This window comes from Chelonoidis abingdonii, chromosome 7 (genome assembly GCF_003597395.2).
Source record: "Chelonoidis abingdonii isolate Lonesome George chromosome 7, CheloAbing_2.0, whole genome shotgun sequence".
Classification (NCBI taxonomy): domain Eukaryota; kingdom Metazoa; phylum Chordata; order Testudines; family Testudinidae; genus Chelonoidis; species Chelonoidis abingdonii.
In genome coordinates, this window is record NC_133775.1 from 10,646,389 (window position 1) to 10,673,784 (window position 27,396).

At 42.8% G+C, this 27,396-nt stretch overlaps 1 protein-coding gene across 2 annotated transcripts in view; it reads right to left on the reverse strand.

The window, feature by feature from the left end:
• TTC39A (tetratricopeptide repeat domain 39A) overlaps nucleotides 1-27,396 on the reverse strand; it is an 80,495-nt gene that overhangs the window by 47,051 nt on the left and 6,048 nt on the right. The window contains exons 1-3 of one of the 2 annotated variants that reach the window (XM_032767351.2): nucleotides 19,428-19,532; nucleotides 15,677-15,778; nucleotides 6,429-6,560 (exon numbers count right to left, since the gene is read on the reverse strand). In XM_032767351.2, the coding sequence (XP_032623242.1) occupies nucleotides 6,429-6,560; nucleotides 15,677-15,778; nucleotides 19,428-19,465 (272 nt within the window). In that variant the 5' untranslated portion in view covers nucleotides 19,466-19,532. Of the gene's footprint in view, nucleotides 1-6,428; nucleotides 6,561-15,676; nucleotides 15,779-19,427; nucleotides 19,533-27,396 lie in introns of those variants that run through there. The other variant, XM_032767336.1, reaches the window with a different exon arrangement.

Consider the following 27,396-nt stretch of genomic DNA (forward strand, 5'->3'; position numbering starts at 1 on the left):
CCAACCCGAACGGCACTTAGCGGAGTCGACATGGGGAGCCACAGACATCGATCCGCGCCGTGAGGACGTAGGTAATTCGATCTAAGATACTGGACTTCCAGCTACGTTATTCACAGTAGCTGAAGTTGCGTACTTGATCGATTTCCCCCATAGTAAGACCACCACTAGGATGATCCGAGGAACTGGAAAAACTGTTTATGAAAGGAGACTCAAAGACTCAGATTGTTTAGCCTAACCAAAGAAGGTTGGAGGGAGATTGATATGATTGCTCTCTATAAATACATCAGAGGGATAATTACTCAAGGAGGAAGAGGCATTATTAAGCTCATCCAATGTGGACACAAGAACAAACGGCTATAATACTGGCCATCAGGAAGTTTAGCTTGAAAATTAGATGGAGGTTTCTAACCATCAGAGGAGTGAACGTTCTGGAACAAGCTTCCAAGGGGGAGTAGTGGGGCAAAAGACCATATCTGGCTGCACGACTAAGCTTGTATAAAGTTTATGTGAGGGGATGGTATGATGGGAAGCGCTATTTTGGCATAGTTGATCTCTATTAGTGGTAAATATGCCAATGGCCTGTGATGGGATGTTAAGATGGGGGGGAATCTGAGTTATCTACAGAGAATCTTCCTGGGTGTCTGGCTGGTGATCTTCCCCATCTCAGGGTTTAGCTGATTGCCATATTTGGGGTCAAGAAGGAATTTTCCTCCAGGGCAGATTGGCAGAGGCCCTTGGGGGGGTTTCGTCTTCCTCTGCAGCATGGGGCACTTGCTGTAGGATTCTCTGCACCATGAAGTCTTTAAACCATGATTTGAGGACTTCAATGGCTCAGACATAGGTTAGGGGTTTGTTGCAGGAGTGGGTGGGTGAGATTGTGTGGCCTGTGTTGCTCAGTAGGTCAGACTAGACAATCATAATGGTCACTTCTGACCCTAAAGTCTTTGATTCTATTATCTGTATCCACACATTGTTTTCACACATTCGTAACATACCTCAAAGCAAACTTGGATGACAATGAAAACTTCAGCACTAAACATCTGCTAAAATAGGACAGATTCTGACTCGCATTGAAGATCTTATTCTGTGACAAGTCCCATTGACTTCAATGGGACTACATACGGAGTAGATACATCTACTGTGGAATACTGTATTGCTGCCCATCACTGTGGTGTCTGAGAGAGAGTCTTCTATGTCAAATGGATTAGGTACTTTTCTGTTGCCACGGGACTTCATGGCATGGAAAGCTGTCCTTGGGATAGGGGCTTTTTGCTTGGTTGTTTGTGTGTGGCAAAAGGAGAGCTGTTCAGTGTTGTTCTGTTCTGAATTACTATCAAACAGGAAGGTTTTGCAGTGTTCTCTAAAAGCAATCAGACTCTAGATTCATCTACTCTGAAAATGCATTCTGCAGCTTGAGCCCTTCAATGAAAAAAGCTTTTCTCCAACTCTTATGTGATTCATTCTGGACTTTGTGACCTGTGTGGGCTCAGAGAAGTGCAACCGTCATGACAATTCATAGATGGAAATATGAATCAGCTAACATGGGCCAGCCACAGGTGTTTAGCTGCAGTATAAACATAACTGACGTAACTGAGATCTGATTAACTGATCTGGTTAGTCGTGAAGTCCTATTCATAGTGAGCAAAGATATCAGAATTTGTCTCTACTGAAGCCAACACAACCAAGAAGATTGTCCTCAAAATAAAGAGCCTCAATTCCCTTAGAAAACCCGTCAGGAAAACATGTGCTAACAGAGACACCTTGCAGCATGCCTGAATTTCAACAGAAGCTGAGTGTGCTGAAGACCTTGCAGAATTAGGCCAAGGGGTTGCCATAATTGCTTACTAAAGCCTTCACATTAATCTTTCCCAAAAAGGAAGATTAGTGATGAGATGGTACCTGGGAGATTGTCAGTGACAAGAGAAGGTTTCCATAAGCAGAAGCCTAACAATCACTTCCAATAAGGCCCCACTGTCTCTCCCTCTGGATTTTACCATCTCAGGAGCTCACTAGTCCAAAAGGCAGCCCTCGCATGTATTTCCCAGAACACAGTAACCTATATTAGCTAAAGCTCAAGAAGAGAAGATTTAACATTTGTTCCTGCAATGCACACCTCTGCCAATATTCAGGCTGACAATCTGATCTCAATCTAAGAGATCTTGGGCCATTTGAGTTATTGACCTACATTTCAACCATTAATTCACTCAGCACTTCTCCCTTGGGATTAGACACAGTGAAAATTGTGTAAATAAAGAAACTATCTGCTAATATACAATAATTTGCTAAAAACTTACAATTTATTCATTTTTCTTTTTGTAGTGAAATTTGAAATTACCCTGCAGTACCAGAAGAACACTAGTAAATTACAAAAGAAAATGCATTCAAATAGAGGACCTATCTTCAGTCAGCTAGTTTGAAGAATACTGTTTATCAGCAGTATAGTGGTCAGTACCAAGTAACCCTCACAAACTCATACAAAATAAAGTAGAAAAGTCTTACTCCGTGAAACAGTTTAGAAACATTTTGTGCTAATCCTTGTTTCATTAATAATAGAATTAGCCACATTTGGGTGTTCATTGTGGTTTGGCTTTGAATCCATAAGGAATAGCTATTTATACTTATATTTATTACAAGGGCAGCATTTGTCAGAGCTAATGAGTGGATGAATGGAGAGACAGGCACATAAATGAATATGGAAGTGAATAGCTGAATGAAGTGCAGCAACAGGACAGAGTTGTACAGGATTCAACTATGCAAACTCACCAATAGCAGGTATATAATTTTACATTCTGTCACCTTGTCTTCTCCTTGCATTCTGTCTACTAACAGGAGGAAATGTAAACTACATGTAATATTGCCAACCTCAAGAGATCAAAAATCATGAGTTAGACCCCTTCCCCCAAAATCATGAGATTTTAAAAACTCCAGCAAATCATGATTTATAGTCTGTCACTTGACTTTTTTTTATTCCACTCTACTTCTCTGCCAATGTGTGAGAGATCTTTTCAGGTTGAAAAGCCACCCTTTAATGCTCACAAAAATGCACGCCTCTCCATCGGCTCAGATGGAGACTCCACTTACCCTGAGGGCTTGTGTACCCTTACCGGGCGATGATTGATTACATCGGCATTCAGTTTAGCAGGTCTAGTGAAGGCCCGCTAAATTGACTGAAGATTGCTCTCCCGTTGACTCCTGTACTCCACTCATGTAGTGTGAACCCCACGGTAAGTAGATCGAAGCTTAGGGTGATCAGATAGCAAGTGTGAAAAATCAGGACAGGGAGTGAAGGGTAATAGGAATCCATATAGAAAAAAAAAGCTCCAAATATCAAGACCATCCCTATAAAATCAGGACATCAGCTCACCATAAGCTACATCGATTTGAGTTGTGCTGTTCACATAAAACAAACTGCGTAGCTTAGATCAACTTTTCTCTTTAATGTAGACAAGGCTTAAGATAGTAATAGGAAATGGATGGCAGTTCCCCTATCTTGACTCTCTCCCATCCTAGTTTATTTGCTTTGATAAAAAGAAGGTCTGGATGGTAAATAGTTTGAATACCACTGACCTAATTAGTTCATCATGATTCACACTCACACATAGAACCTTTATTACTTTATCGGGTTGATGAGTTACAGATATTCACATTAAATACTGTGACAAAGTTCCTCCTCTGCCTTGGTGGGTCCTGCGCTTATTGGCAGATTTGCTCACCTCAGTGATCTTCCCCACAGTCTGGGTCAACTCCTCCTGTGTCTGATCAGGAGTTGGGAGATTTGGGGGGAACCCAGGCCCGCCCTCTAACCCACGTCAGCCCAGCCCTGTGGATGCGCTGTTCTATAGTACCCTCCTGTAACACTGCATGAGCAGCTACAATCGCCCAGGGCTATCTTCCCTATGGCCTCCTCCAAACACCTTCTTATCCCACCACAGATCCTTCCCCCCTTCCCTGAGTGGTATAAACGTGTCTCCAAACTCCACAGTACACTCTCTCATCCAGCTCCTTGCCTTCTTGCTCCAGCTCCTCCTCCCACTCCTTCTCCTGGTCCTCCCTGCTGACTGGGGTTGACCTCTTTTAACCAGGTGCCTCGATAGCTCCCTGAGGGCAGGTGTTCTAATTAAAGAGACTACTCCACCGCCTTCTAAAAGGCCTAATGGCTCCAGGTGCCTTGATTAACCTGGAGCAACTGCCATTTGGTTACCATGGTCCTAGGGATTTGTTTAGCCTGGGGCTAACATACCTGTTTCTCAGTACTTTACTGTAGCCATCTGGCCTTGCCCCATCACAATACCTTAATATTAACTCCTGGTTTAGCTGAATAGGAATGTGTCAAGGGACAGGGACTTAAGCAACAATGAGTATTGTGTATATAGTATGCAAGAGCAGAAGGGAAATATGCTCAGTCATTACATTTGAGTAAACTCACATGTTTATGTATCCTGCAATAAAAGAACAGATGATGGATTCACAAATAAGCATGAAATAACTAATCAAAGTAAATAAACGGAGAACTATCCAGTGAGCAGCCCCCTCAGGAGCACAGTTATATAATCCCCTTCATTAAATATTTCAAAAAAATGAAGTATTGAAAGTATTTGTAATATTCCATAATGACAGTGTTTCTATGCAAAAACTTGCCATCAGAGATCCTAGAGACCATCCCTTCATGGCCACCCACTAGGCTGGCTATGAGGGGACTCCAAGCCTCTGCAGCTGTAGATCCCCAGGATGTGTTAAGCATCTGGAGCGTCAACGGAGTTCAACCACTGCCCAAATCTTGAGGTCCCTAAGCACACTCTCAGGGCGCAGACCTTCCATCTGGCACCCCCTTCTCAGTGTTGGAACCTGCTTTCCAGCCACCCTAACCCCTCTAAACACAGCCTTGACCTCTCAATACTTAAACACACTGCTCTCCTAGAACTCCACCTACCAGGTGGAAAGCTTCTGGTTTACAATTTAACTCCTTTAGGGGTGTGCAGTAGTTGTGAAGCAGTTACATACTCTCTCTCTCTATCACACACATACACGCCAACCTTCAAAAGTGCCAGGGGCCGCTCAACCCCCATCCTGCCTCTTCCCACCCAGTTCTCCCTCATCCCCCAAATGCGCCGCGTCCTCGCTCCTTCCCCCTCCACCTCCTGCATACGATGAAACAGCTGATTGCGGCAGCTGGGAGGAGCTAACCTGAGGGGCCTGCCGGTGGGCAGGAGGCACTGGGGGGGGTAGAGCTGAGAGGGGGGCTGCCGGTGAGTGCTCAGCACCCACCATTTTTTTCCTTATGGTTGCTCCAGCCCCGGAGCACCAATGGAGTCGACGCCTATGTGCGCGCACACGAACACACACACACACACACACACACACAGTGTTCAATCTATCAATTTTAGGCTCTTTTCTCCTTAATCATACAAAGCTCAGAAGAGTACAGATCATACAAAACAATAAAACACTCTAAACGCAGCATCTGTGTTCTGTCAGTCAGTCAGGGTCTTTTACTGTATTGCCTACCCTGCTCCTGCAGCAGTCTCCCTCATCCTACTCTAGTGCAAGATAGCTCTTTCCCCAGGGGCGGCCCCAGGCACTAGCAAGCCGTGGGGGGTGGCCTGCTGGTCACTTGACTCTACCCCTTTCCCGTATCTGCCTTCTCCTGCCACGGACCCTCCACAATCCCCTCCCCATCCCTCTCTCCTGCTCTCAAAGTCTGCTCCTGCTCCCCCATACTCTCCCCATCCACCCTTCAGTGTCTCTGCTGCTCCTCACAGTCCCTGACTGCATCCTGTCCAGCACCCAGACCCATAGAGTGGCAGCCATTTTGCCTATGGGCCTGGCTTCAGTTCAACAGAAAACAATAGGGGGCAGCAGCCAACTTTATAAAGGGCAACCTCACATCCACACGCAGATAGATCATAGGGAAATGGCCAGGACCGGCGCCAGGGTTTCTGGTGCCCTTGGCGCCGGGCCATTTCGCCGCCCCACACGCGGGTCTCGTGGCTCCGGTGGACCTGTGCAGGCACGTCCACCGGAGCCGCGGGACCAGCGGACTGTCCGCAGAAATGCCTGCGGCAGGTCCACCGGAGCCGCCTGCCGCCCCCCCGGCAAAATGCCACCCCCCCCCCATAATGCTGGCTCCCTAGGCGACCGCCTAAGTCGCCTAAATGAAAGCACTGGCCCTGGAAATGGCGGCCATCTTGCTGGCCTCGGCCCTGCTGACAGTAATAGGAGATGGTGGCTATTTTGAATAAGGGAAAATTTGTGAGTTGGTGCCTTGCATCATGTTTTCATGAGACAGGTAAAAGCCACCCCAAAATTACTGGAGTCATGATAAAATCATGTGCGTTGGCAGTACTGCACATGTCCTTCCTTCATCTACAAATCTTTCATGACTTCTCAGAGGAGGGCACCAATTGCTCAGAGCACTTCTCCACACTTACTTTTGACAGGTGGCTTGAGCTTCTTTCATGGTGTTTCCTGCATTCAGCATGTCCTGGGCATCAAAGGTCATCATGGCTTGCATTTCCAGTATAGTGGCATATGTCAGTGCATGATACATACTGTCCTTAGTTCTGTTTAAAAAAAAAGAGACAGAGAGAGACACACACAAGCGCAGGTTACACAAATTTAGTACAAGATTGATTTTCAAAAAATAACACTCTAGGAGCATATTAATCTGATGGGGACTCAGGTCTAAACAAATGTGCTAGTAATCAAGCACAATATGGTACATACAAAGGATTAATTTTTGCTGGAAAATTCAAACACACCGTATATGCCCTAAATTCAGATTTGTATATCAAGTCAGTCTCCAACTTCCAGTTTTAATAACTATGCTAAGATACTAGAATGATGATTACAGCGTATATGCCTAGAGTGAGTCAGTGGAAGTTTTGGGTGCCCAAGGGATGTAAGATCAGGCTCTGACATTTCTTTTGTTTTGGGATAATTGTTTTTGCATGAGATCTCCACTGAGCACCATGATATGTGCTGAAGCTGAGACAAATTTCCTTCTACTCTGGGAGAGTTGCACAGAATAATCTAGAAGATGAGTAATGTGATAACACAATTGTGGCCAAAGTATATTTAACCTGAAACTAATCTTACCTTCAAAACTGTTGAAGACTTGGCCAAATGTCTCAGCATTTCACGTCTATCTCGGTCTTCCCACCTTCCACCCTGAATTTGTCCAACTTGAATACACAGACACTGCAGGATTTCATATGACACTTTTCAAGGATTGAAAAAATGCCTTATATTATTCTCATGGCTCTTGTCTGAACTGTCTCCAATTTTTCAACACCCTCCTTGACATGCAGAAACCCAAACTTGACACCATATTCCAGTAGCAGTGAAACCCAGGACCAGCGCCAGGGTTTCTGCGCCCTAGGCGCACAGCCATTTCGCCGCCCCCGCACTAATCCCACGGCTCCAGTGGAGCCGCCGCAGTCATTCCTGCAGAGGGTCCATTGGTCCATGGCTCCGGTGGAGCCGCCACAGGCATTCCTGCAGAGGGTCCGTTGGTCCGTGGCTCCGGTGGAGCCGCCGCAATTATAGACCGGTAAGCCTGACTTCACTATAGTTTCAACGAGTTTGTCTGGTACCGAAGAATAGAATTATCAAACTCTTAGATTAACACAATATGTTGGGGAAGAGTCAATATGGCTTTTGTAAAGGGAAATCATGCCTCATCAATCTATTACCATTCTTTGAGGGGGACAACAAAGAGGTCCACAAGGGTGATACAGTGGATATAGCTTACTTGGACTTTCAGAAAGCCTTTGACAAGGACCCACACCAAAAGCTCTCAAGCAAAGTAATCAGTCAGAGAAAGTCCCTTGTGGCTTTAGACAGGAAAGAAAACATGGCATATCCCTTGAAGGTCACAACCACCGTTGCATCATTGGCCATCACAGTATTAAATGTAAAACTTTACCTATAATGAAAGCCTTTCACGCTCCCTGCCTAAACTCCTGTGGAGTTTGGCTGGCAACTGACTTCTCTGGGAAACCTCATTGCTCAGCTCCTTTCCCTCACCAATGGGGAGGGATTAATTACTCAGAGACTTAAAAAAAAAAAAAACAGAGCCGATCACAGACCCCAGGGTCCCAGGCTCAATCCTCACAGAGACATGAACAAACAGACCTGGCTTACCTACTCTGTTGAGGCTCAAAAGACCAGCCTCACAGAGAGCAACCAACAGACCAGAAACACACCCCAGGGGACCGTGGACCCATGGTTGAGCACTGCTGCTATAGAGCTCTGCATGGATACAAAAATTTGGATCCGTATCCAATCCGCAAAGATGTAAACAATACAATCACAACCACACCTGCAGATATCCACGGATATAAAGCAGATATCCATGGATTTTCAGGGTTCTAGAAACAAAAGGTACAGAGCCCAATAGATAACCAGGCTCCATGTTTCGTTTCAAGAATTTGGATTGCAAAGGGACATTCACCTACATCTGATATAGAAAAAGCTTTTTGACTCCTATCCTACATAGGTGTAAATGGATGTGTTAGACAGGAGCTACCCAGAATCCTCCGCTTTCCACTTATTTGCCACTCAAGAACAGTAATGTGCCCAAGCTGCAAACAGAACTACAAATGGTTTGGTCTCATCATTAGCATTCCATGAGGTTCAATTCTTGGGTTATATCATCCATAATTCCAAGGACAGCAAACCAGCAGTGGGTCTGATACACTGAGTATTAAATAAAGAGCAGAGAATAATCCTGAGATTTTTCTCTAGTACTGAAACTGACCTGTAGTTCCTTGAGAGAACAGTAATTAGTACATCCAGGCTCAGAAGTTGTTGTATCCTGGATCTTATAACATGTAATACATGTCACATTTTTTCAAGCCAATATCATATCTCGGATGAGGATGCGTCTCTGATGCAGAGGTGATTGTTAGAGTTTATTTAGTTTCAGAATGGGCTCTTCTGTATAGTAGACAAAGGTATAACAAGATGCCATGGTGGAAGTTGAAACTAGACAAACTCAGACTAGAACTAAAGTGCACATTTTTAACAAACTGGATGTTTTTCTAGTTCAAATAGGAATTAATTCAGTAAAGTCCTATGGTCTGTGTTATGTAGGAGATCAGAGGAGATGATCACAATGGTCCTTCTTGGCCTTTTCTGAATCTATACCATTGAATAAGAACTATAACAGCTCTGAAATCAACTGAACCGGTTTCAGCAGAAAAGGCCAAAGGAAGAATGCATTACGGAGACCGAACCTTTCTATCCTTAGAAGTAGGCCCATCAGAGCAGGGCTAAGCAGACTGGCAGACCAATGAAGAGGAAAAAGGTTTATAGTTCCTCTGCCCATGCTGCAGTGTTCAATGTGCAGAGGACTTCTGTCTCAATTCCATACTTCTCTTGAGTGAATAGAGATTCACAAGTAATAAAGAATAATAGTAAAGAGCTGAAAACAAGCCAGTCCAATAAGAAACCCATTTTACGCAAGCCAAAGTACAATTTAACAAAGAACACTCTCCTCCAACAACCAGGGCTTCACCATTGGTTTCTAAAGCATACTAAGTTGATAATAAATTAGTGCAAACTGAGCATCAATTAAATTATATCCCTCTAAAATAAGTGTTTTATCGACTTAGTTGAGTCATATTGCCCTAATCTTTTTATATGAACAGATACAAGCTGTGCCTTCCCATTTAGTCTTTTTTAATCAGAAGTTTCTGCCACTAGTACATGATCTGTTTGCTCTCAGCTGTTGCCAGAATTACACAAAATAGGAGGCTAATGAGCAGGTTCGCATAAATAATAAATACTAATCTGTGCTTCTGTAACAACAGCTTTCCTCTTAGGATCTTCTGATCTACACTAGCATATGTAAGTGCAGAAGCAGGCCAGACAGTATTTTGGCCATATTTTGTCAGTGTTATTAAAGCTCCCATGGGGGAGACAAATCAGTATAATTTTATAGCTAGACTCCAGAGAACGGTAAAATCAGATTTGCCCCTTCCCACCAATTCCCGTGCAACACTGGCTGACATTTCTGTAGTGCATGTAATCCAATGATCCCAAAGCTCAATAACTTTTACCTGCTGATTACAAAACTATATGTATAGGACACAATCATTTTACTCATCCAGTTGAAATGCAGTCATTTTGGGGGTGAAAGAAAGTAGACTTTAAATAAAGAGCAGCTACAAAAAAGAGTTCAGAGCAATGGGACAAAGCACTGAGATCTGCCAGGTGGTCAGCAGTCTGATCACTGAAGCATCAATTAATTCCCCCCCAGAACATCTGACTGAATAATGAGCTAATCAGAAGGAGAAGCTGGGGAGGTAAGGAACTAACTAGCCCCCAAGCTGACCAACAGAATAAAAGTTGGGCAGTATTACTGAAGAGAGGGCTAGTTGAGCCTGGACTGAAGGAGCTCCCTAGAGAGAGGGAGACTTCCTTTCCTCCTAGAACCCTAGCCAAGAAATGTTGAAAGAAGTAGAGGTTCTAACTGTGATGTTGCACTATATGGGTGTTGGTGGGTGGGTTTAGAATAAAATATAATCTGCACCCAAGAAGAAAGTGGGTCTGAACAGTTTCTAGGGCATCACAGGATGGAGACAGAGCGTGGCCCTGTCACAGGCATAAAAGTGAAGAATATCATATATCATACTGAAACTACACATGAATTTTTGGTTTGGAGAATGTAATTTCCTAGCTGGAATGTGGCCATGACATGGGATTAAAGTCCTGAAGAATGGAGCCATGGCACCTTTACTGACCACAAGTATTCAGGATCCTGGTTTTACATTACATCCAAAAGTTGTCATGAGCAAACACTGGCTAGGCAGGTATTTGTAGAGAAGCCTATAAAGGTAGAAACCTTGTCCCTAGCAGGCAATACCAGTTTCACCCAGGGATAAGACCAATCTGGCTGAGTTTCAGTCATTAAGACTAGAAGAATGATGATAGATTAGGGGAAGCAGTAGGAGGATCTGGTGAAGATTACATCAACCCAGCTGACGGAAGGTATTTATCCAACACTTGTGACTCAGGCTTGCCAGTTAGGTGCATTGCTAGATCCACGGCTGTTACATGACCATATAACACAGCAGCAGTGCCCAGAAAGGCTTTTATTCGTCCACATTCTGCACAGGAAGTTATGACCTTTTCTTTCGGGTGGCTACCATGATCCATGCCTGTGTCTCCTCTGGATTAGACAACTACAATATGACACTCATTATGGCGCTGCACTATAAATTTGTTTAGAAACAGAAGCTGGTGCACAATACATCAGCCTGTGTATTAGGTAGCGTACCCTACCAGCATTTTGGGAGCTTCATCCACTTCCTTCAGGTTTCTGGGTGGAGTTAAAGGTGTGTTGACTGCAAGCTCGAAAGGGCTTGGAGCCTTCCACCTGAGGAACCAACCCTCTTCCTGTGAGATAATGCCACGGTTACAATCAAGTGATGCATTAGAGCAGGAACTTTCTTGCTTAACAAGAAAGGGAGCAGTTGGCAGGATGGTCCTCCATGATGGCCCTTCAATTTTCATATTCATTCCCATCCTTTCTTCCAAAATAGCTCAGATTTGTTGACCTCAAGGCACTTACTTTTGTATACTCTGAAGGCTTTTTTTTGTTAATTGTTAGGGTGGCTGAAGGTTGGGAAAGATTAATATTCTACATAATAAATAAATAAAATAAAATAAAACAAAACAAAATCTCCAGGCCCAGGTCTGCATGGTAAAGAATGTGTCATGAATTGGACCCTACAATTAGGACAAACATTATTGTTGGAGAGAAGAGGAAAATTGGCTCTAAAATCTAAAAAGCAGCAACCAAAAGATCTTTATGTAATCTGAAGAAAGAAGCCACAAATATTTTAATGAAACTAGATCTGCCTTTCTGACATGCTCTTCCATCAGGAATAGAGATTTCACCACTACACAGAAGCACCCAGACACCTTTCCAAGGTATTTATTTTTAAACTCCTAGGAAAGACCTGTCAGTTATAACTCTGTCTCAGCTGCTGCAATAGATATTGTCATATATGCAGAGTCTAGTTCTGCTCTGAGTTACATCTGATGCAAATGAGATGAAGATTAATGAAGCTAAACTGATTTTAGATGCCAAATGTGGCTAGATTGGTTATTTCAGTGGAATTGCAATAGTGTAACCCAGAACAGAATATGTCCCACACCATAAATGATGAATCCACAGAATCTAAAACAAAGAATTATTGGGACAACAATAAGAATTCTGAAAAATAAATACTTTTACAGGCTGTGGCAACCCATTTCAAATCTCAGCATGCTAAAAAGCAGCAATGAGGAACTGATGCCCCAGCCCCAAAGAATATGTTGCCTATTATTACACATCTCATTCCCACAACTATTGTCATTCCCTAAAGAGATGGCGTGTGTCGGTAACGGAGATCATTTGCAATGAAATTCAGCTTTTCCTGTTTCTCCACTACAGTCTTAGGGATTATACCTCTGTATTGCCTGTGGTGTCAAGGACTAAGGGGTTGTGGGACTCCCTTTAACAATGGACTAAGATGAAAGATCAGACTGAAAATGGTTTTGCAATTAAATAAATTCATATTCAAGATATGAGGATATAGTCAACTCATGAAATGAATTCAACAGGGCCCTATGAAAAACAGAATGGAAACTATATGCAATGAACGAGAATAAAAATGGATGGATAGACAAATATATAGGCCCTTTCACAACAGGGGTCTCAGTGTCACTTTTGCAGCATTTTACTATCCCCCTTCACAAAAATGGCTCTTTTCTTTTTTAAACACAAAGTAAACATATCCCTGTGCCCATGTGGGTATTTTGCACATGATTTCAATGAAAACAGTGCTGCTCTTGTTAACATTTCGTGACATCCTTCCATGCTACAAAAATACAAAACAACAACACTGGAAATATGGCAGATATCATCCCAAGCCACCAGAAAGCTCACTGACTCCACAATTTGTCAAAAGCACATTTTACACAATATTATCTGCAGTGCAACCTACAAAGCCAGTACCTTTGGTATCAAGGAGTGGGGTCAGTGCCCAAATAAGGTAGGTACAATCACACCCACTGGAATGAATCCTTGACACGTACAAAGCATAAGAGCACTTTCCTTTGGTGGCACCTGCTGTGACAGGCAGGGTGGACAGGGAGAAGAGCAGGAAAGAGATGCATAACACTGAGATTTATTTTATATGGAGGCGGGGCGTGAGGCTGGCTGAAGCAATAAATGGGGGAAGTGCAGCTGCTGCAACTTGGTGGCCCAGCTGCTTTTCTGTACGTCTCAGGCCCATCCCAGCTCTAAGCAAATGCAAAAAGACTTATAAGGCAACCATTTTGTTTTCTTTTAACTCTTGCACACCGGTGACTGGAGTCCAGATTGTCTCCAGCCCAACAAATCACTGATATCACAGGGTACTTGTAAATGGAAGCAGTTTAGGATTAAAGGAAGTGACATAGCAAAGAGCCAAAGCAAGAATTGACCCTATATCCAATTGTGTTCACTGTATACATCAGCAGCTTGAAATAAGGAAGGTGCAGTGACGAAACCTGCTGATGGCACAACACTAGGCAAAAACAACCTGTGGCAGCAGGGGTGGGAGCTGGCAATAAAATACAGAAGGACTTGGGAAGCAAAGAACTCAGACAGATGCAACTTAAAGTATGAAAACTGGGGGAATAAAGAAAGGCACAAAAAATTTAAAAAAGGGATCATATGCCCTCATTGCTCATAACCAGGGTTGTGTGTATAATGCAATTTTGCAACTGTTAGCATGGCTACAGTGGCGTGTGTGTGTTTTAGTTGCTATATAAATGTATTTCAGAAGCAAAGCACTTCTTCAAAAAAATTAACTCTCCAGCCTTCAAGGTCACAAAGAAAACCTTTCAAATGTCAGCTGAGATCTTGTCTACTCTGGGAATTGGCCCCAAATCCAACAATCAATTGATGCCCAGCCACTGCATCAGTACAAACCCCAAATACAGGCAAGGACAAAATCAGATTTACACTGACCTTCTTTATACAAGGAGACATTTCAATAAGATTAAAGGGTGCAAAATTCAAACCGAGAAAAGGAAATTAATTACATATTGTGTGAAAAGATACTATGGCAATGAGTTAAGGCGTTTAAGGCCAAGATCTCAACATGATTCAAAAAGGGACTGGACATTTAATATGGGTATCAAGAATATCCAGACTTACCATAATTACAACAATTTTTTGTAGAAGGGATATTAAACCCCATGCTTCAGGGCTTAATCCAATCTCAATCTATTATTAGAGATCAGGATGAAACCTATGATGAGTGGCAAGTTCCTTTACATCTGCCTACTGCAGAGTCTCAATTTCCTCAGAAGCGACTGGTGCTAGCCACTGTCAGAGACTGGACACTGGAGTAGATGGACCTTGGGTCTGATCCAGTATGACAATTCTTACCTTTTTATGAGTTTACCCTAGTTTCAAGCAGGGTTGAGCTCCACTGAAGCTGTGGCTCTCTTTGTCTACACTTGGGTTTACACTGAGACAGCTACATCAATGGCACTTGATCCTTCAACCTGGCCTTATCTAAGTTACTGAGTAAGGACTATTCATAGGATGATAGAAAATTAAAACTAATTAAAGGTTTCTCCATTGCTTGTGGGATTATCACTGAAAGGGCTGATGGAAGAAGTGTGCCTCGGGGAAGGGTATGTATGTGGATGGAGATCATTAAAGGAAGAAGCAGAATGGAAAAAGGTATAAAGTGGAAAAAGGAGAAAAAAAACAGTTGTCAGATGGAAGGCATCAAAGGAGCTGAGAGAGTGGAAAGAAATGAGCAGAGATAAAGGAAGAGATATTCAGAAATGTGAAAGTGAGGACAAGGAGCATGAACTGGGAAAAGGGAAATAACAAACAGTGACCAGTTATTGGTTCAGGTTTTATACTCTGACATGTTAATAACACAGACAAGGAGAGATTGCTTTCAACTATAATGTATAACCTGATAACACTTTTTTTTCCAGTTATGTTCCTTGTAACAAACTGCGACAGAACCTGTACTCATTGATAAGAACTGTAAGAACCAGGTTGCATGTTACAGAACATACTGTTTGGTAAACAAGAGTAAACATTTCAGTCACCATAGGCTTGTCTATATGGTGCTTTAGTCCACACCAGAAGGATGTAAATTTTAATCTGTACTAGCTTGTTGTGCACTGCCTGGCTTGTGTAGACCCTGCTGACATGCACAGAAAGTTCTCTACTGGGCTTTAATGCAGTCCTGCTCCAAATAGTACTACATTAACCAGCACTAGGGAACTTTTAGCCAATGCCAGCAGGGTCCACATGGATAAGATAGTCCACACTAGCTTGTCATGCACTAAATTCACACTCTCCTGGTGTGGACTAAAGCTCCATACAGACAACCCCAAGATGTTGCTGATATTGCAGCTGCACAAAGTACTATAACCACTGATCAATACCATGCCATTTACCTGTCTTGAAGGATCTTTCCTTCTTCCAACACCAGCAACTTGCTATGTACAACCTAAAAGGTTATTTTATTTTCCCACCTCCTCCAATCCAAAAGGAATATTATTTATCTGTCTAGTGCTCAAAGCGTAGTGGCAGTTCTAATGGAAGATGAAGAAAGCAAAGAAAACAAACAAAAACAAAGCAAAAACCTGGGAAAAGTATTCAACTTACTTCGCTTGTAGGGAAGCAAGGGCCTCAGGAAATTTGTTGCTTAGAAATAAATCCATAGCCGTCATACATTCATCCAGGGCTACATTCAGGTCTGATGCAGATCTGTCAAAAAAAATATTAAAGAATGACAAAACCTACTACTTCCAATCCTCTGTTATTTCTTGTAATGATAACATTTATGAGAAGTCCACTAATTCACCACATAACAACTAACCCCCTAGCTTTGTAGTAAATATGCTGTCAAGAAATAAGAAACTAGTTGTCACTTTACATATTCCTTTATCTGCCCCTCATTCCCCCTCTGTCTCACACATACAGCCTCCACCCAGCATCTTCTGGTCAGTTTCTACAATAAGATCTTAAATCCCTTTGCATTAGGTTTGTAACAGAGTGCCCTCTTGTCTTGGTGCCATGTTATCATATACAGACACAATGTCACCACCTAAAGATGCACCATCCTCACATTAAGACATTTTCAGATTCAAATTAAATCCAAGGCTCGTTAAACTGTCCTGCAGATTCTAGGCTCACTGATCAGAATTGAGATCAGCGCATAAATCTTAGGATTGGTGGTAAGCCTTCATTCAGTGCCATTCCTGAACTAGTAAAAAAATGCTGCAAAGACAAAGTGGTCCCTGCCCCAGAAGCAGAGAATAAGCAGTGCTCTTTGCCCCCTTTCACCCTGGAACAAAAGACTAAACGGACTTGAGATGGGACCCAAGCCACACAGTTCAGGTGGTGGTTAAATGCAGGGTTTTGGTTTGGTCCATCATAGAAATAAGGACCAGCTGCAAAGTCTGGATCTTTACCTAAACGTTTCCAAAGTTTGGTGATGGCTGTGTAACCCACACACCTCTGGGGTGTGGTGTTCTGACCCATCTAGTGGCACCGAGACCACAGAACAGAGATTATATTTATATATATATATAGCAACTTTAGCTAAGACCCATGCAGTAGAGGCTCGTGCACTAAGCTCCGGAGGCCCCAGGTTCGATCCCGCCCATCGACGACCTGGGTCTGTCGGCGTTACAAGTGGGGGTGATCGTCCGGGATTTCAATTGAGAAGTCTCTGAAGCATGGAATGCGCTTCCTCAGCTAGGGGAAGTATGTAACCACACACCTCCTGGTGTGGTGTTCTGTCCCATCTAGTGGCCTGGAGACCACTTAGAGAGAGAGAGATTAATGAGTCTGCTCTACAGCCTTCACTAAAAGCCATGTGGCTTTTAGCTCGTACACTAAGCTCCAGAGGCCCCAAGTTCAATCCCGCCCACTGACAATGTGGGTGTCGGTGGTACAGTTGCATTCAGGTTTTTGGTTCTAGGCCATCTCTAAGATAGCCAAAATTAAAAAGGGCAGAACAAAAAACAACTGATCAGACCCTTCCTTTACTCTATCTACCCTGTAAGATGAGAACAAGGGCTCTCAGTGAAATGAAGAAAAATATTTCTTCATACAGCTTGCTATCAGTTTACAGAATTTATTACTGCAGTGAGATCAGAGTGTCAAATACTGTGCCTGGATTACTTTATAATAAAAACATTAGTAATTAAGCATGCCAGAACATGGTATAAGCTGATCCAGGGGTTGGCAGCCTTTCAGAAGTGGTGTGCTGGATCTTTATTCATTCATTCTAATTTAAGGTTTTGCGTGCCAGTAATACATTTTAAGGTTCTTAGAAGGTCTCTTTCTGTAAGTCTGTAATATATAACTAAACTATTGTTGTATGTTAAGTAAATAAGGTTTTTAAAGTGTTTAAGAAGCTTCATTTAACATTAAATAAAATGCAGAGCCCTCCGGACCAGTGGCCAGGACCCAGGCAGTGAGAGTGCCACTGAAAATCAGCTCGCGTGCTGCCTTCGGCATCCGTGCCATAGGTTGCCTACCCCTGAACTGATCATTGCAGTGGTCAGAAAGCAATCATCCCTTCAACATGCAGCATAACTGGCTAGTTGCAGCAGGGTTCCCTCCCAACACCACCACCTTCTGAAGTCACTGCTTGAGACAAAATACTAGATTTGACGGACTAATGGTCTCGACTGCACGGAAACTCCTACATAAGTTGTTGCTGGCATGGCCTCGTGGCAGTACTGTTTAACCCACATTCTGTACAGCCATTGACCACAAAGTATGAGAAAGAAATAAGTCACTATAGCAATGTATATTCAAATCAGTTCAAATGTCAGCCCCAAAGTGCTAGCTTAGGTGAAAAACCAAATGCAGCATACTGTAATCAGAGGATTACTTCAGTGCCTTACCCTGACATCATCTGTTTTCTTTAGGAGACTCTGATATTATGGCCTGATGCGTCAGGCCAGTCTTTGATGAGTGCTTCTCAGATGGTCTCAGGATGACTGGTAATGGCATAATAAACCAGTTGAAAAGTTCTGGCCAAAGTTCAACACAAGACATAAAATTGTTTTACATTAAATGGCAGAAAGAACAATAGACTTTGCACTGGCAAGATTAATGTACCCTGGGAAATGTCAAAACAGTTGAAATATGGATATTTTGAACCCTTTAAAGAAAGGCTAGATTTCATTAGTACATGGTGCACAAGCTAGTTTGGGTAATTTTTACAAAGTAATAAAGACTCATTTTCTCCTCCTTCTCTCTCTGACTTTGGCTGCTCTAACTAACAAACTGCCTTGTGACTTGGAATCTGTTGCTTTCTTTTAAAAAAAATTGCAAACATATAACTATCAAACTGAAAAAGAAATAGACCTTGAAAACAGGAAGTGTGCTAACAGTATCACCCTACTGAGAAAAAGATCAGAGCTCAAAATAAGGCAATGAGAGGTTAGTAATTACACTGAGGACTTTGCAATAATTTTTCTTTAAAAAGCAAAACTTTATTGATTTTTTCCATGCTCAAGAACCAGGCTTTGAAATTTGAGAGAAACACATTATGTGACAGTGTCCATAGCGCCTGTATCATCACACTTTTCAGTTGTGCTACCTATTGTTCTGCTCCCAGAAGGATTTCAGACATTGATTAGCCCCAAGCCCCAGCCTCCCTGTGAGCCATTATGTGTCTAATACAATATAATGTATGAATAAACTATACAAATTAGAGCCCCACTATGATCCTGCTATATTAACTATTTTAAAACTGTCATCTGTAGGCTGAGTGCATTACAGTTAAAACCTACGTCCTTCAATATAACAGCATATTTAACATTGATCTGAAACATGTTCTCATCTAATTAAAATCTTTAGATGTTATTACTAATAAGATTTTGATTTTTTTTAATTATTTACCTTTGTGCAGAATTTTGATTTGTGTTTTATTTTTCAAGTACAAGTATGCTTCCTTGTGAGATTCCTTTTTATAAGAGACAACTGCTGGAAGTTTAACACTGTAAAAGTTCAAAGTATGCATAAAATATCCAAACCCCTTGTAATCCTTTCTAAAAGAACAATGCTTAACACAATCCCACTCTCCTCTCAGCAGCCACAGTAATGCATGTTACACACCTACCTTCCTAGTGTTCTAATGAAACTAGGGCACTCAGTGAGTAAGGAAAGCAAAATGTAAGCAGGTCAGGTGAATGTCATTTAATTATAAGTGATACAGATCCTAGTTTGTTAATATAGTAGTTCAAAGAAGAAATCCTCTAGAGAATACTGAACATTTTTGCAAACTGATTAGTCATGCTTCAGTCGGTTGCCCTGTTTCTCTACTGCCTCCTCTCAGATATAAAATCAGCACTGCTTCAAATCCAAATGTAAGTAACTGTATATCTGTACTTACCCTTCTAATAAGTCTCCATTGTCGTTCGACATGGTCATTTGCACTGTACAGTGAGTGTGGAAATCAGCAGCGTGAATTACCAAAAGACATCTAGCAGCAGCAGGCACGCCACACCACTTAACCAGCTCAGAATGACAGTCACAGTAAGCGCAGGGCAGGGCATGGTCTGCCTGCCTGCAGAGCGTGGCATAGTCACTGATTGGTCATTATGACAACATAAAGGGAGTTCTGTAGTTCAGTTGTAATAGCCTATGGATGAGTGATTTGGGGATCATGCCCTCTGCGGGGCTAGCCATTGCTCAGTCAGAGACTCCAGTTGCTTCTGCTCCTACTGGCTGAACTGCACTGGGGGGAGAGTTAATATGGGGCCAAACACCTAGGGCCATCCCTCCCCACTCCAGCACCCCTGCTGGACCCATAATGGTATAGTGGGTGGAAACACTCTCCCTCTCACCACATGGACTTGGCTGGCTCCTCTGCAGTTTTCTCCCAAGTAGGGGAGCTGGAACAATGTTTATAGTGGGGGGGACTCAGAGCCTTTGAACCAAATTTTAAATGCTGTATGGAATGGAAACCACTTCAGGCCAGGGGGTGTGGGAGCACCCTCCGCACCACTAGTTAAGCGTCTACACTGCCAAGAAACTCCAGGCAGTAGGAGCAGAAGCGGCCAAAGGCAGGAGATCTGTTTCTTCAGATATTGAGAGAACTTTCTAGTTTTGACGGGACTCTCTTCCCTGTGTTGATTGGCTGTTTACTCCAACCCTCCCACTCCCTCACCGTCTCTCCTCCTCAGCTTCACGCCACATCTGTCCCTCTTTCAGGGGTGGTGGAAGTCTTCATACATGAGTGGGGGGGGGGGCCACTGGTGTCCTTGACCATGGCTCGCATGCAGCGAGGATCTTCGCCCCCAAGACCCCTCCTCCCATCATTTACAGCCCAGCTTAAAAAAGGTGAGGCGGCATGGCCCCTTGGTCCCCAGTTTCCACACCCCTTGCCCTTCTACCCTCGTTCTCTCCTGCCATGTCCCCTCCCAGGGTCCCGGATTTTATTGTACGCGGGCCCTTCAAATAGCCGGCGGTGCTGGTTCGCGTCCACGAGGGCGTTACGGCGCACTTCAGCAGCAGGGGTCCACGCCCGGTCTTCTTTGCGGCGGGGACAGGTCACAGGAATAAACATAAAAATCACCGAAGCCCCGATGAACTGTCCCTGACTGATTTACTAAAACCTCCCTTGACCAATGAGGAGGGGGCGGGTCCAGGCACCCCTGCCCGCCTCTCACCTCCTTGAGCAGTTGGGAACCCTGCAGGTGTCCTATGCAGTCGGCTCTGCTGTTCTGACATTTCTCTCTTCACAAGCCTACTGGCCAAGTATTCTTGCTTTAAAAACCCACCTGCCTTTGTACCGAATTCTTACTACCCCAGCACAGCAGTACCATTTGCTGTAGCTAGCCCTCGAAAGAGTGCAATGCCTTCTCTCTATGACAGCTATTGCAAACGCCTCCTTTCTTTTAATTTAAGGGTGGTTTTTTTAGTTATTAGAACACCTGACTACCCTCCTCATTCTAGGACCTCCTCCTATCCATCTCTTCCTAGAATCCCCTTTAGTTTGCTCTCTTTGCAGGTCATTCTAGAAGGACAATTCTATTGTCTTCATATTTTGTGGTTTTCATACTTATTCGTGAAATCCTCATTACTCATGATGGCTTGGGGACCTTTGCAGGTGTGCTTAATAAACAAATAATTTCTTAACGTACCCTGTGTGCACTGCCAGCACCTCTATTCCCATGACTTCAGTGCGAACTGAGAAGTATTCACAGCACTCTCTGGCAGAAGTGTCTCAGCAGAAGGCCACCTGCTTTGGGCTCTTTTCGTTAAATATCAACCGCTGCGTGCCTTACAGCCAGTCCGATTCCACAGTGCAACATTGAAATAGTTAATTATTAGTCCTCCAATATATATCTTTTAATGGAAACAAAACACAGAATCAAGTACTTTTCAGATTAAAAATATTCTCTTTTGGAAAAGGAATTGAAATCTGTTTCTTTCTAGATTTTTTATGCATGTGTGTAGCCTACAGACTTGTGTGTAGAGATTCAGCAGTAGGCACAGCTAGCAGGGGAGGCTCAGAATGACAATGCCATTTAAAGAACATCTTATTTCCAATTCTATTTCACAGTTCATCGATGGTGAGAAATGCTTGCTCCCCAATAGCAAGTGAACCCCACAAAAGGATGCAGGTCCTTTAAGAATTTTTAGTACTGAATGAGCAGAAATGGGGGTAGATTGCAACATCTCCACTGCAAAACAGGTCTTTTGCTTTTTGTTTTGACACCCACCACTAAAAGACTGTATGTTGCGATTCGTGATACTTATGGATTCTCCCCTCTACCACAACAATTCTCAGAATACTGCGTATATATATTGGCGTCACTGTTAATCAATACTGAACTCTAGCACAATACTCTGGGCAATCACCAGGGAACTACAGAGGACGGGGTTCTCGCACTGGGGTTGGGACCCCTCAAGGGTCACGGAGGTTTATTACATGGGCGAGGTCCTCTTCGGGTCCTTATTCTAGCGAACTCACCTCAATTACTTATCTCCAGCATTATATAATGTGTGGGTGTTAACTATATATTTAATAGTGTGTTTAATTTTTTGGGGGGTATCACCTCAGAAGCTGCTGTGTGAAAGGGTTTACCACTAAAAAGTTTGCAACCGCCTGCTTTAGGGATATGAGGCAATTCTTCCATTTAAAGAGTTTTGCTTGAAATGGCTCACCTGCTTGAGTAAGTAATAACTGGGAATGCCATACAACACCATTATGAATCAGAGACTAGTTTTTTTCTTCCTAAAATGCATAATGATTTTCAATCATTGGAAGAGTCTCTTTCTATTTTACAACACTCCGAAAGTGGAGTCAGACCAGAAATACGCTTAATTATGAACACAGCCATCCGCCCGAAGGCATGCTCATGTGAGTCTATATAAAGGCGCATGTTTCCTTCCTCCTCATTTTCCTAAAGTGGCGTCGAACCACTCCCCCAAGCAAGAGAGAATTACAATCTCCTCAGATCGCCTCACGACAAGTATACTAGAACAGTACTTCATAGCTACATTTCTCTATCAGCTCTCACTAGGTCTAAGTGTGTTTTATCTTAATTTCGCCATCTATCCCCTCAGGTTAACCCTGTATCCCCCCTAAACGCAAATGTTTTTCTAATCTCGGACACTAGAAAGGAGCCTTCCATTAAATACAAAACAAGGAGATAAAATCCTTCTAATGATGTTTGTACAGGAAACAGAGATTTTATTGTGAATGTTCCCTAGGAGGACAAGACAATTTTTTTAAACAAACTATGACAGAATTCAACTGATATGCCTATAAACAATAAATTTCATTTTTGACCATTCCGGTTCCTAGCTAAACATCTTTGGGACTGTTTTTAGCACTCCCCAAGAGGCTGCAGAAATTGATCAGCCATATGCCCTCGATAAATTAAGGATGGACACGCGAGAGAATCACAAATAAAAGTGGATACCGAATGAAACACCAACACAAAAAAAAGTGTGAGGTGTGTTCTACGTAAGAAAAATGGATCTCACAGAACCCCTTGGCTATCCCCCAAGCTGTTTCATAGCCACATCTCGTTTGTAGTACGCCAAAGTCTGCTGTTTTGTAAGCCACTAGCATAATGCGCCATCTTGATGTCTCATGACAAACGATGCTGCTAGGCGCTAGATATACTCCAGTACATTATCATAAAATAATACATACCTGTTTCCTCCCAGCTCGGGAACCCGCACCCTATCTGCTGAGCCAGAACTGGCAACATCCCGTCTGCTTCAAACAACGACCGAGGTCTGAATTCTTGCCCAAAGCTGGCAGTTTATTCTGAAAGCGCTCCAAAAGAACTTCTGTTCTTTAAGCCTCAGATGCGCTACTCCCATTGGTTTCTAAAAGGAATTGATCCCATGGTTCCTCACTCTTCTCTCTGGAAAGACGATACACAAGTCGGATAAAAGTTACATTCTTGGGATATATAGAAGAGCTTGGTCATAAGAACATTGTATAATAAATCTATTTGGACCCTTTTTGCCAGCGTTTCTATGACAGTGGTGTCTCAACCAGAGCGTCCATGGGACCCTGAGAGGCCGTCGGGAAGTGTTCAAAGGGGCCGCCACGCAGAGCAGCATTAGACTCGCTGTGGCTCGGGATACGAAAAGGCAAAGCTCCCCACCGGGCATTGGAGTGCGTGAAGCCCCGTGACCCATTTTCACCTCACTCAAAAATCGAAGGCCTGAGAATGTAAGTACAGATACTTTGGGAAGAGTCCATCCCAATCCGAATGCTCCCTTTGGCATGGGTACAGACTAACTCCTTTTAGCCTTTTAGTCCAGCCATCATTCACACCTCCTGTAGTTACTGTCTTTAATTTCCAGTTTCTTTCAAGTTGATCCTCGGGTGGGAGGGCTCCCTCTTTTAGCCGCTGAAGACCAAATGGAGGAGGTTTTCCCCAGGGGGTTAGGCATCCAGGCAATGCCCTGCCATTGCTACCCCCTAACACCAGGCTCTGGCGTCTTTATATGCAAGAAACCATTGTTGTGGCACAGGTGGCGGCCCTGACTTTTTAATAACCAATGTTGGAAGGGACTGGGGCCGAGAAAGAGAAAGATGAAACGCTCGTAGTCTATGAGATAAATACGAGTCAAACTTACCAGCAGATACATTTACAAATGACAAGTATCGATAGCGATATTAAGCACTCTGCTAAAGTGATTTTCTCCAGATTCTGCGCCCCAGCTGTCCATCGGACGATCTGGATAAAGAATAAAACAGTGAGATGGTAGCATGTGATTCTGGATACGGACACTAGCATCTGTGACCCTGAGAAAACTTGGGTTTTGTCGCTGACTGTATTCTACATTGCGTTTATACATTCACCTGACAGCCACGTCTGAAAGAAAAGAAAGCAGTAATAAATCACTAATAACTTCGTTTAAATAGCTTTACTTCAGCGTCAATACTACTCATGCCACATTGTAGTTCCCTTTCTTTGTGTAAATCGCTATAGTCTAGAGCTCCAATTGCGTTTAGGGTCCATTCTGGCATAGCACATGTCCATTGCATTGCTCACATTTTAAGGTAGACATTGCTTTACTGCTACTTAACGTTCTAGCTAGACTTCTTATGTGAATTGCAGTCCAAGATCCATTGTCCTTTAAGTGTTTCTGATAATACTTCATTTCAACATTCCTTTCTCCAGGACTATCAAATGCTCTATACGATTATAAAATCAACCAGTACACAGCCAACTTCATAACTTCGAATACAAAATGATACGTGCCATCCAAATAGGAATACATTCATAGATCATTAACCTTTACGGAGATATGTTACCATGGCTACGTAGCATAAAACACATTCTAGTATATCTTCATAAAGCTTTATGGGAGATACCGTCACAAAGTTCTCTGTAAAAGGGCAATATATAAAAATTCTAGGTCATTAATGAAAAAGTTGCAGAAACAAACATTCGCCCCAAATTTACTTTTGAGCTCCTAGAGGAGATTCTTCACCTGAGCGAAAACATGCAGTTCTCATTTTGTCACTTTGCACAAGATAACTAATCAGGTTTCCCTATCTAAAAGTATAAGAGGAGTGGGGAAAGCTCTACAGAGAGATTGAAGAAATAGCGTGCATGAATAGGTTCACAGAATGAGCTAACTGCAAGTTCATGGAGATTGCTGAAAACCTTGATTTTAATGTGACTGGATATAAAAAGCCTGCAACTCATCCAGGTCAGGAAAAGAAAATACCATTAGGTTATAAATTACAGAATTAGTTAATCAGACAACAAGAAATGAAGAAAATATCCTATAGTTTTTAAATGAGAGAAAGAGGCGAGCAAGTAGACCAATGATAGGCAAACCTCAAAAGTTGTGTCTAGAGAATTAATCCCAAGCTTTCGATGCGATAGTAAATCCTTAAACCTGCAAGTCTGCACAAACTAGTGGAAGCTCACAAACGGACTCATTATGAGATTTCTGCGGCCGTCTGTAATTATCAGATCTATCCCATGCCTTCAAACACAATGATTATAGATTGAAGTGAACAAGCAGGTGCTTGTATGCAAGTCTACTAATGACTGGAGGTAGCAAAACTCCGTTATCAGACACTTGCAGCAAACCGGTACGCATATAGTCTCAACGTCCATTATACGTTTACATACCAAGGGTATAATTTCTAAAAACTGAGACTTCCAGCCATATTTAATTCAATTTTGTTGGCTTGAATGTAGGTATGTGAAAACGTAATTATGTATGAATACATTATTCTATATATGCTTATCACACATAAAGAAGAATCTCTGTTAAAAAAATCACAAACAAAATGCAAAGAGACGACTGAATTAACAAAGCCAAGAAGAAGTAAAAGTAAATAAATAGGAATGAGATTTTAGAACTACAACAGATATACCAATCATAGAGTAGGGTGGAAGGACTCAAGAGTTATGAAGTCCTTGTCACTTGCTGAGCAAGACACGAACCCAACTATCCCTGACATGTATTGTCAACTGTTCTTTAATCAGTCTACAATGTGATCCAGAAAAGAAAAATTTGCAATTCCACTCAGCATTGTTCATAAAATGAATTCATTCCGTCTCCCTTGAAGCCTATTCCAAAATTTAATCTCGTAGTTAGAATTCCCTAATATCTACCTAAAATCTGCCCTTGCTGCGTTTAATCACATATTTCTTGTCCCTACTTTAGTGAACAAGGGGACAATCAATCATAGTCCTTATATAAACAGTCCTTAACATTGAAGAAACAGTTATCAGCATCCCCCCTATCCCGGCTTCCTCTTTCTCATAGAGCATAACATGCCCAGTTTTTTTTACTTCACTCCATAGTTCAGTCTTCCTAAAATTTATCATTGTGCTCTCTCGGACCCCTCGCATAGTCCACGTCTTTCTCAATTGGTCTGGTCCCAGACAACAGTAAGTCCACGTCATAAGCTATCAAGACGCACGTAGGTGTGGACCATTCCTCCCCTTGAACCATAAAATGAACAGTGTGGGAAACCATAAAACTCAATTTAAATGCTAAATCCTTTTCATATAAGAGAGATAAGAATGCTATATACAGAGTCCTTCATTCTTTATTCCTCAGCCTTCTCCATCTGTAAATTAAACTTTGTATCCCTGCCTACCTTCAGACATTTTTAGTTTGAGAATGTCAAACATTTTGTGGAAAATTAAAACACAGCTGGGATTCAGTGCTGGCATGTGCTTATCAATAATGAAGAGACAATTAATTCAAATAGCTGCATTATCAAATGTATGGTTCACCACAAAGCTTCACAGATAACTGATCTGCGCCAAGGAGTTGGGAATAAACATCCTACATTTAGGCGAATTCTTTTGCAGTGCAAACTCTCACAGGTCGCATCCAAGAGTGCTGAATTCTAGTTCATATTTGCGAAAAAGCCAGGAAATGTGGAAATTGTACTGGTTTTTATGCAGTCGCCTAGGGCGCCACATTATGTGGGGGGGTCCTGGGTTACCAGCGTTTTAGGCACTAAAGTAGTCTCATACTCTCCAGGGCAATCTATCCATTACTCATAATATCAGCACGTAAACTTACATTAACACCTAATTCTAGCTACTTACAGAATTTTCACAGTAAATTTAGTTGTGACTTCCTTGACCAGGATATACGAAGAGGCGCATTTTGCCGGGGGGTGGTGGGGGGCCGAGGCGGCTCTGGTGGAGCTGCCGCAGTCGTACCTGCGGACGGTCCGCTGGTCCCGCGGCTCCGGTGGAGCTGCTGCAGGCATTTCTGTGGATGGTCCGCTGGTCCCGCGGCTCCGGTGGACCAGCTCCACCGGAACCGCGAGACCCGCACGCGGGGCAGCGAAATGGCCCGGTGCCTAGGGCGCCAGAAACCCTGGCGCTGGTCCTGGCTAT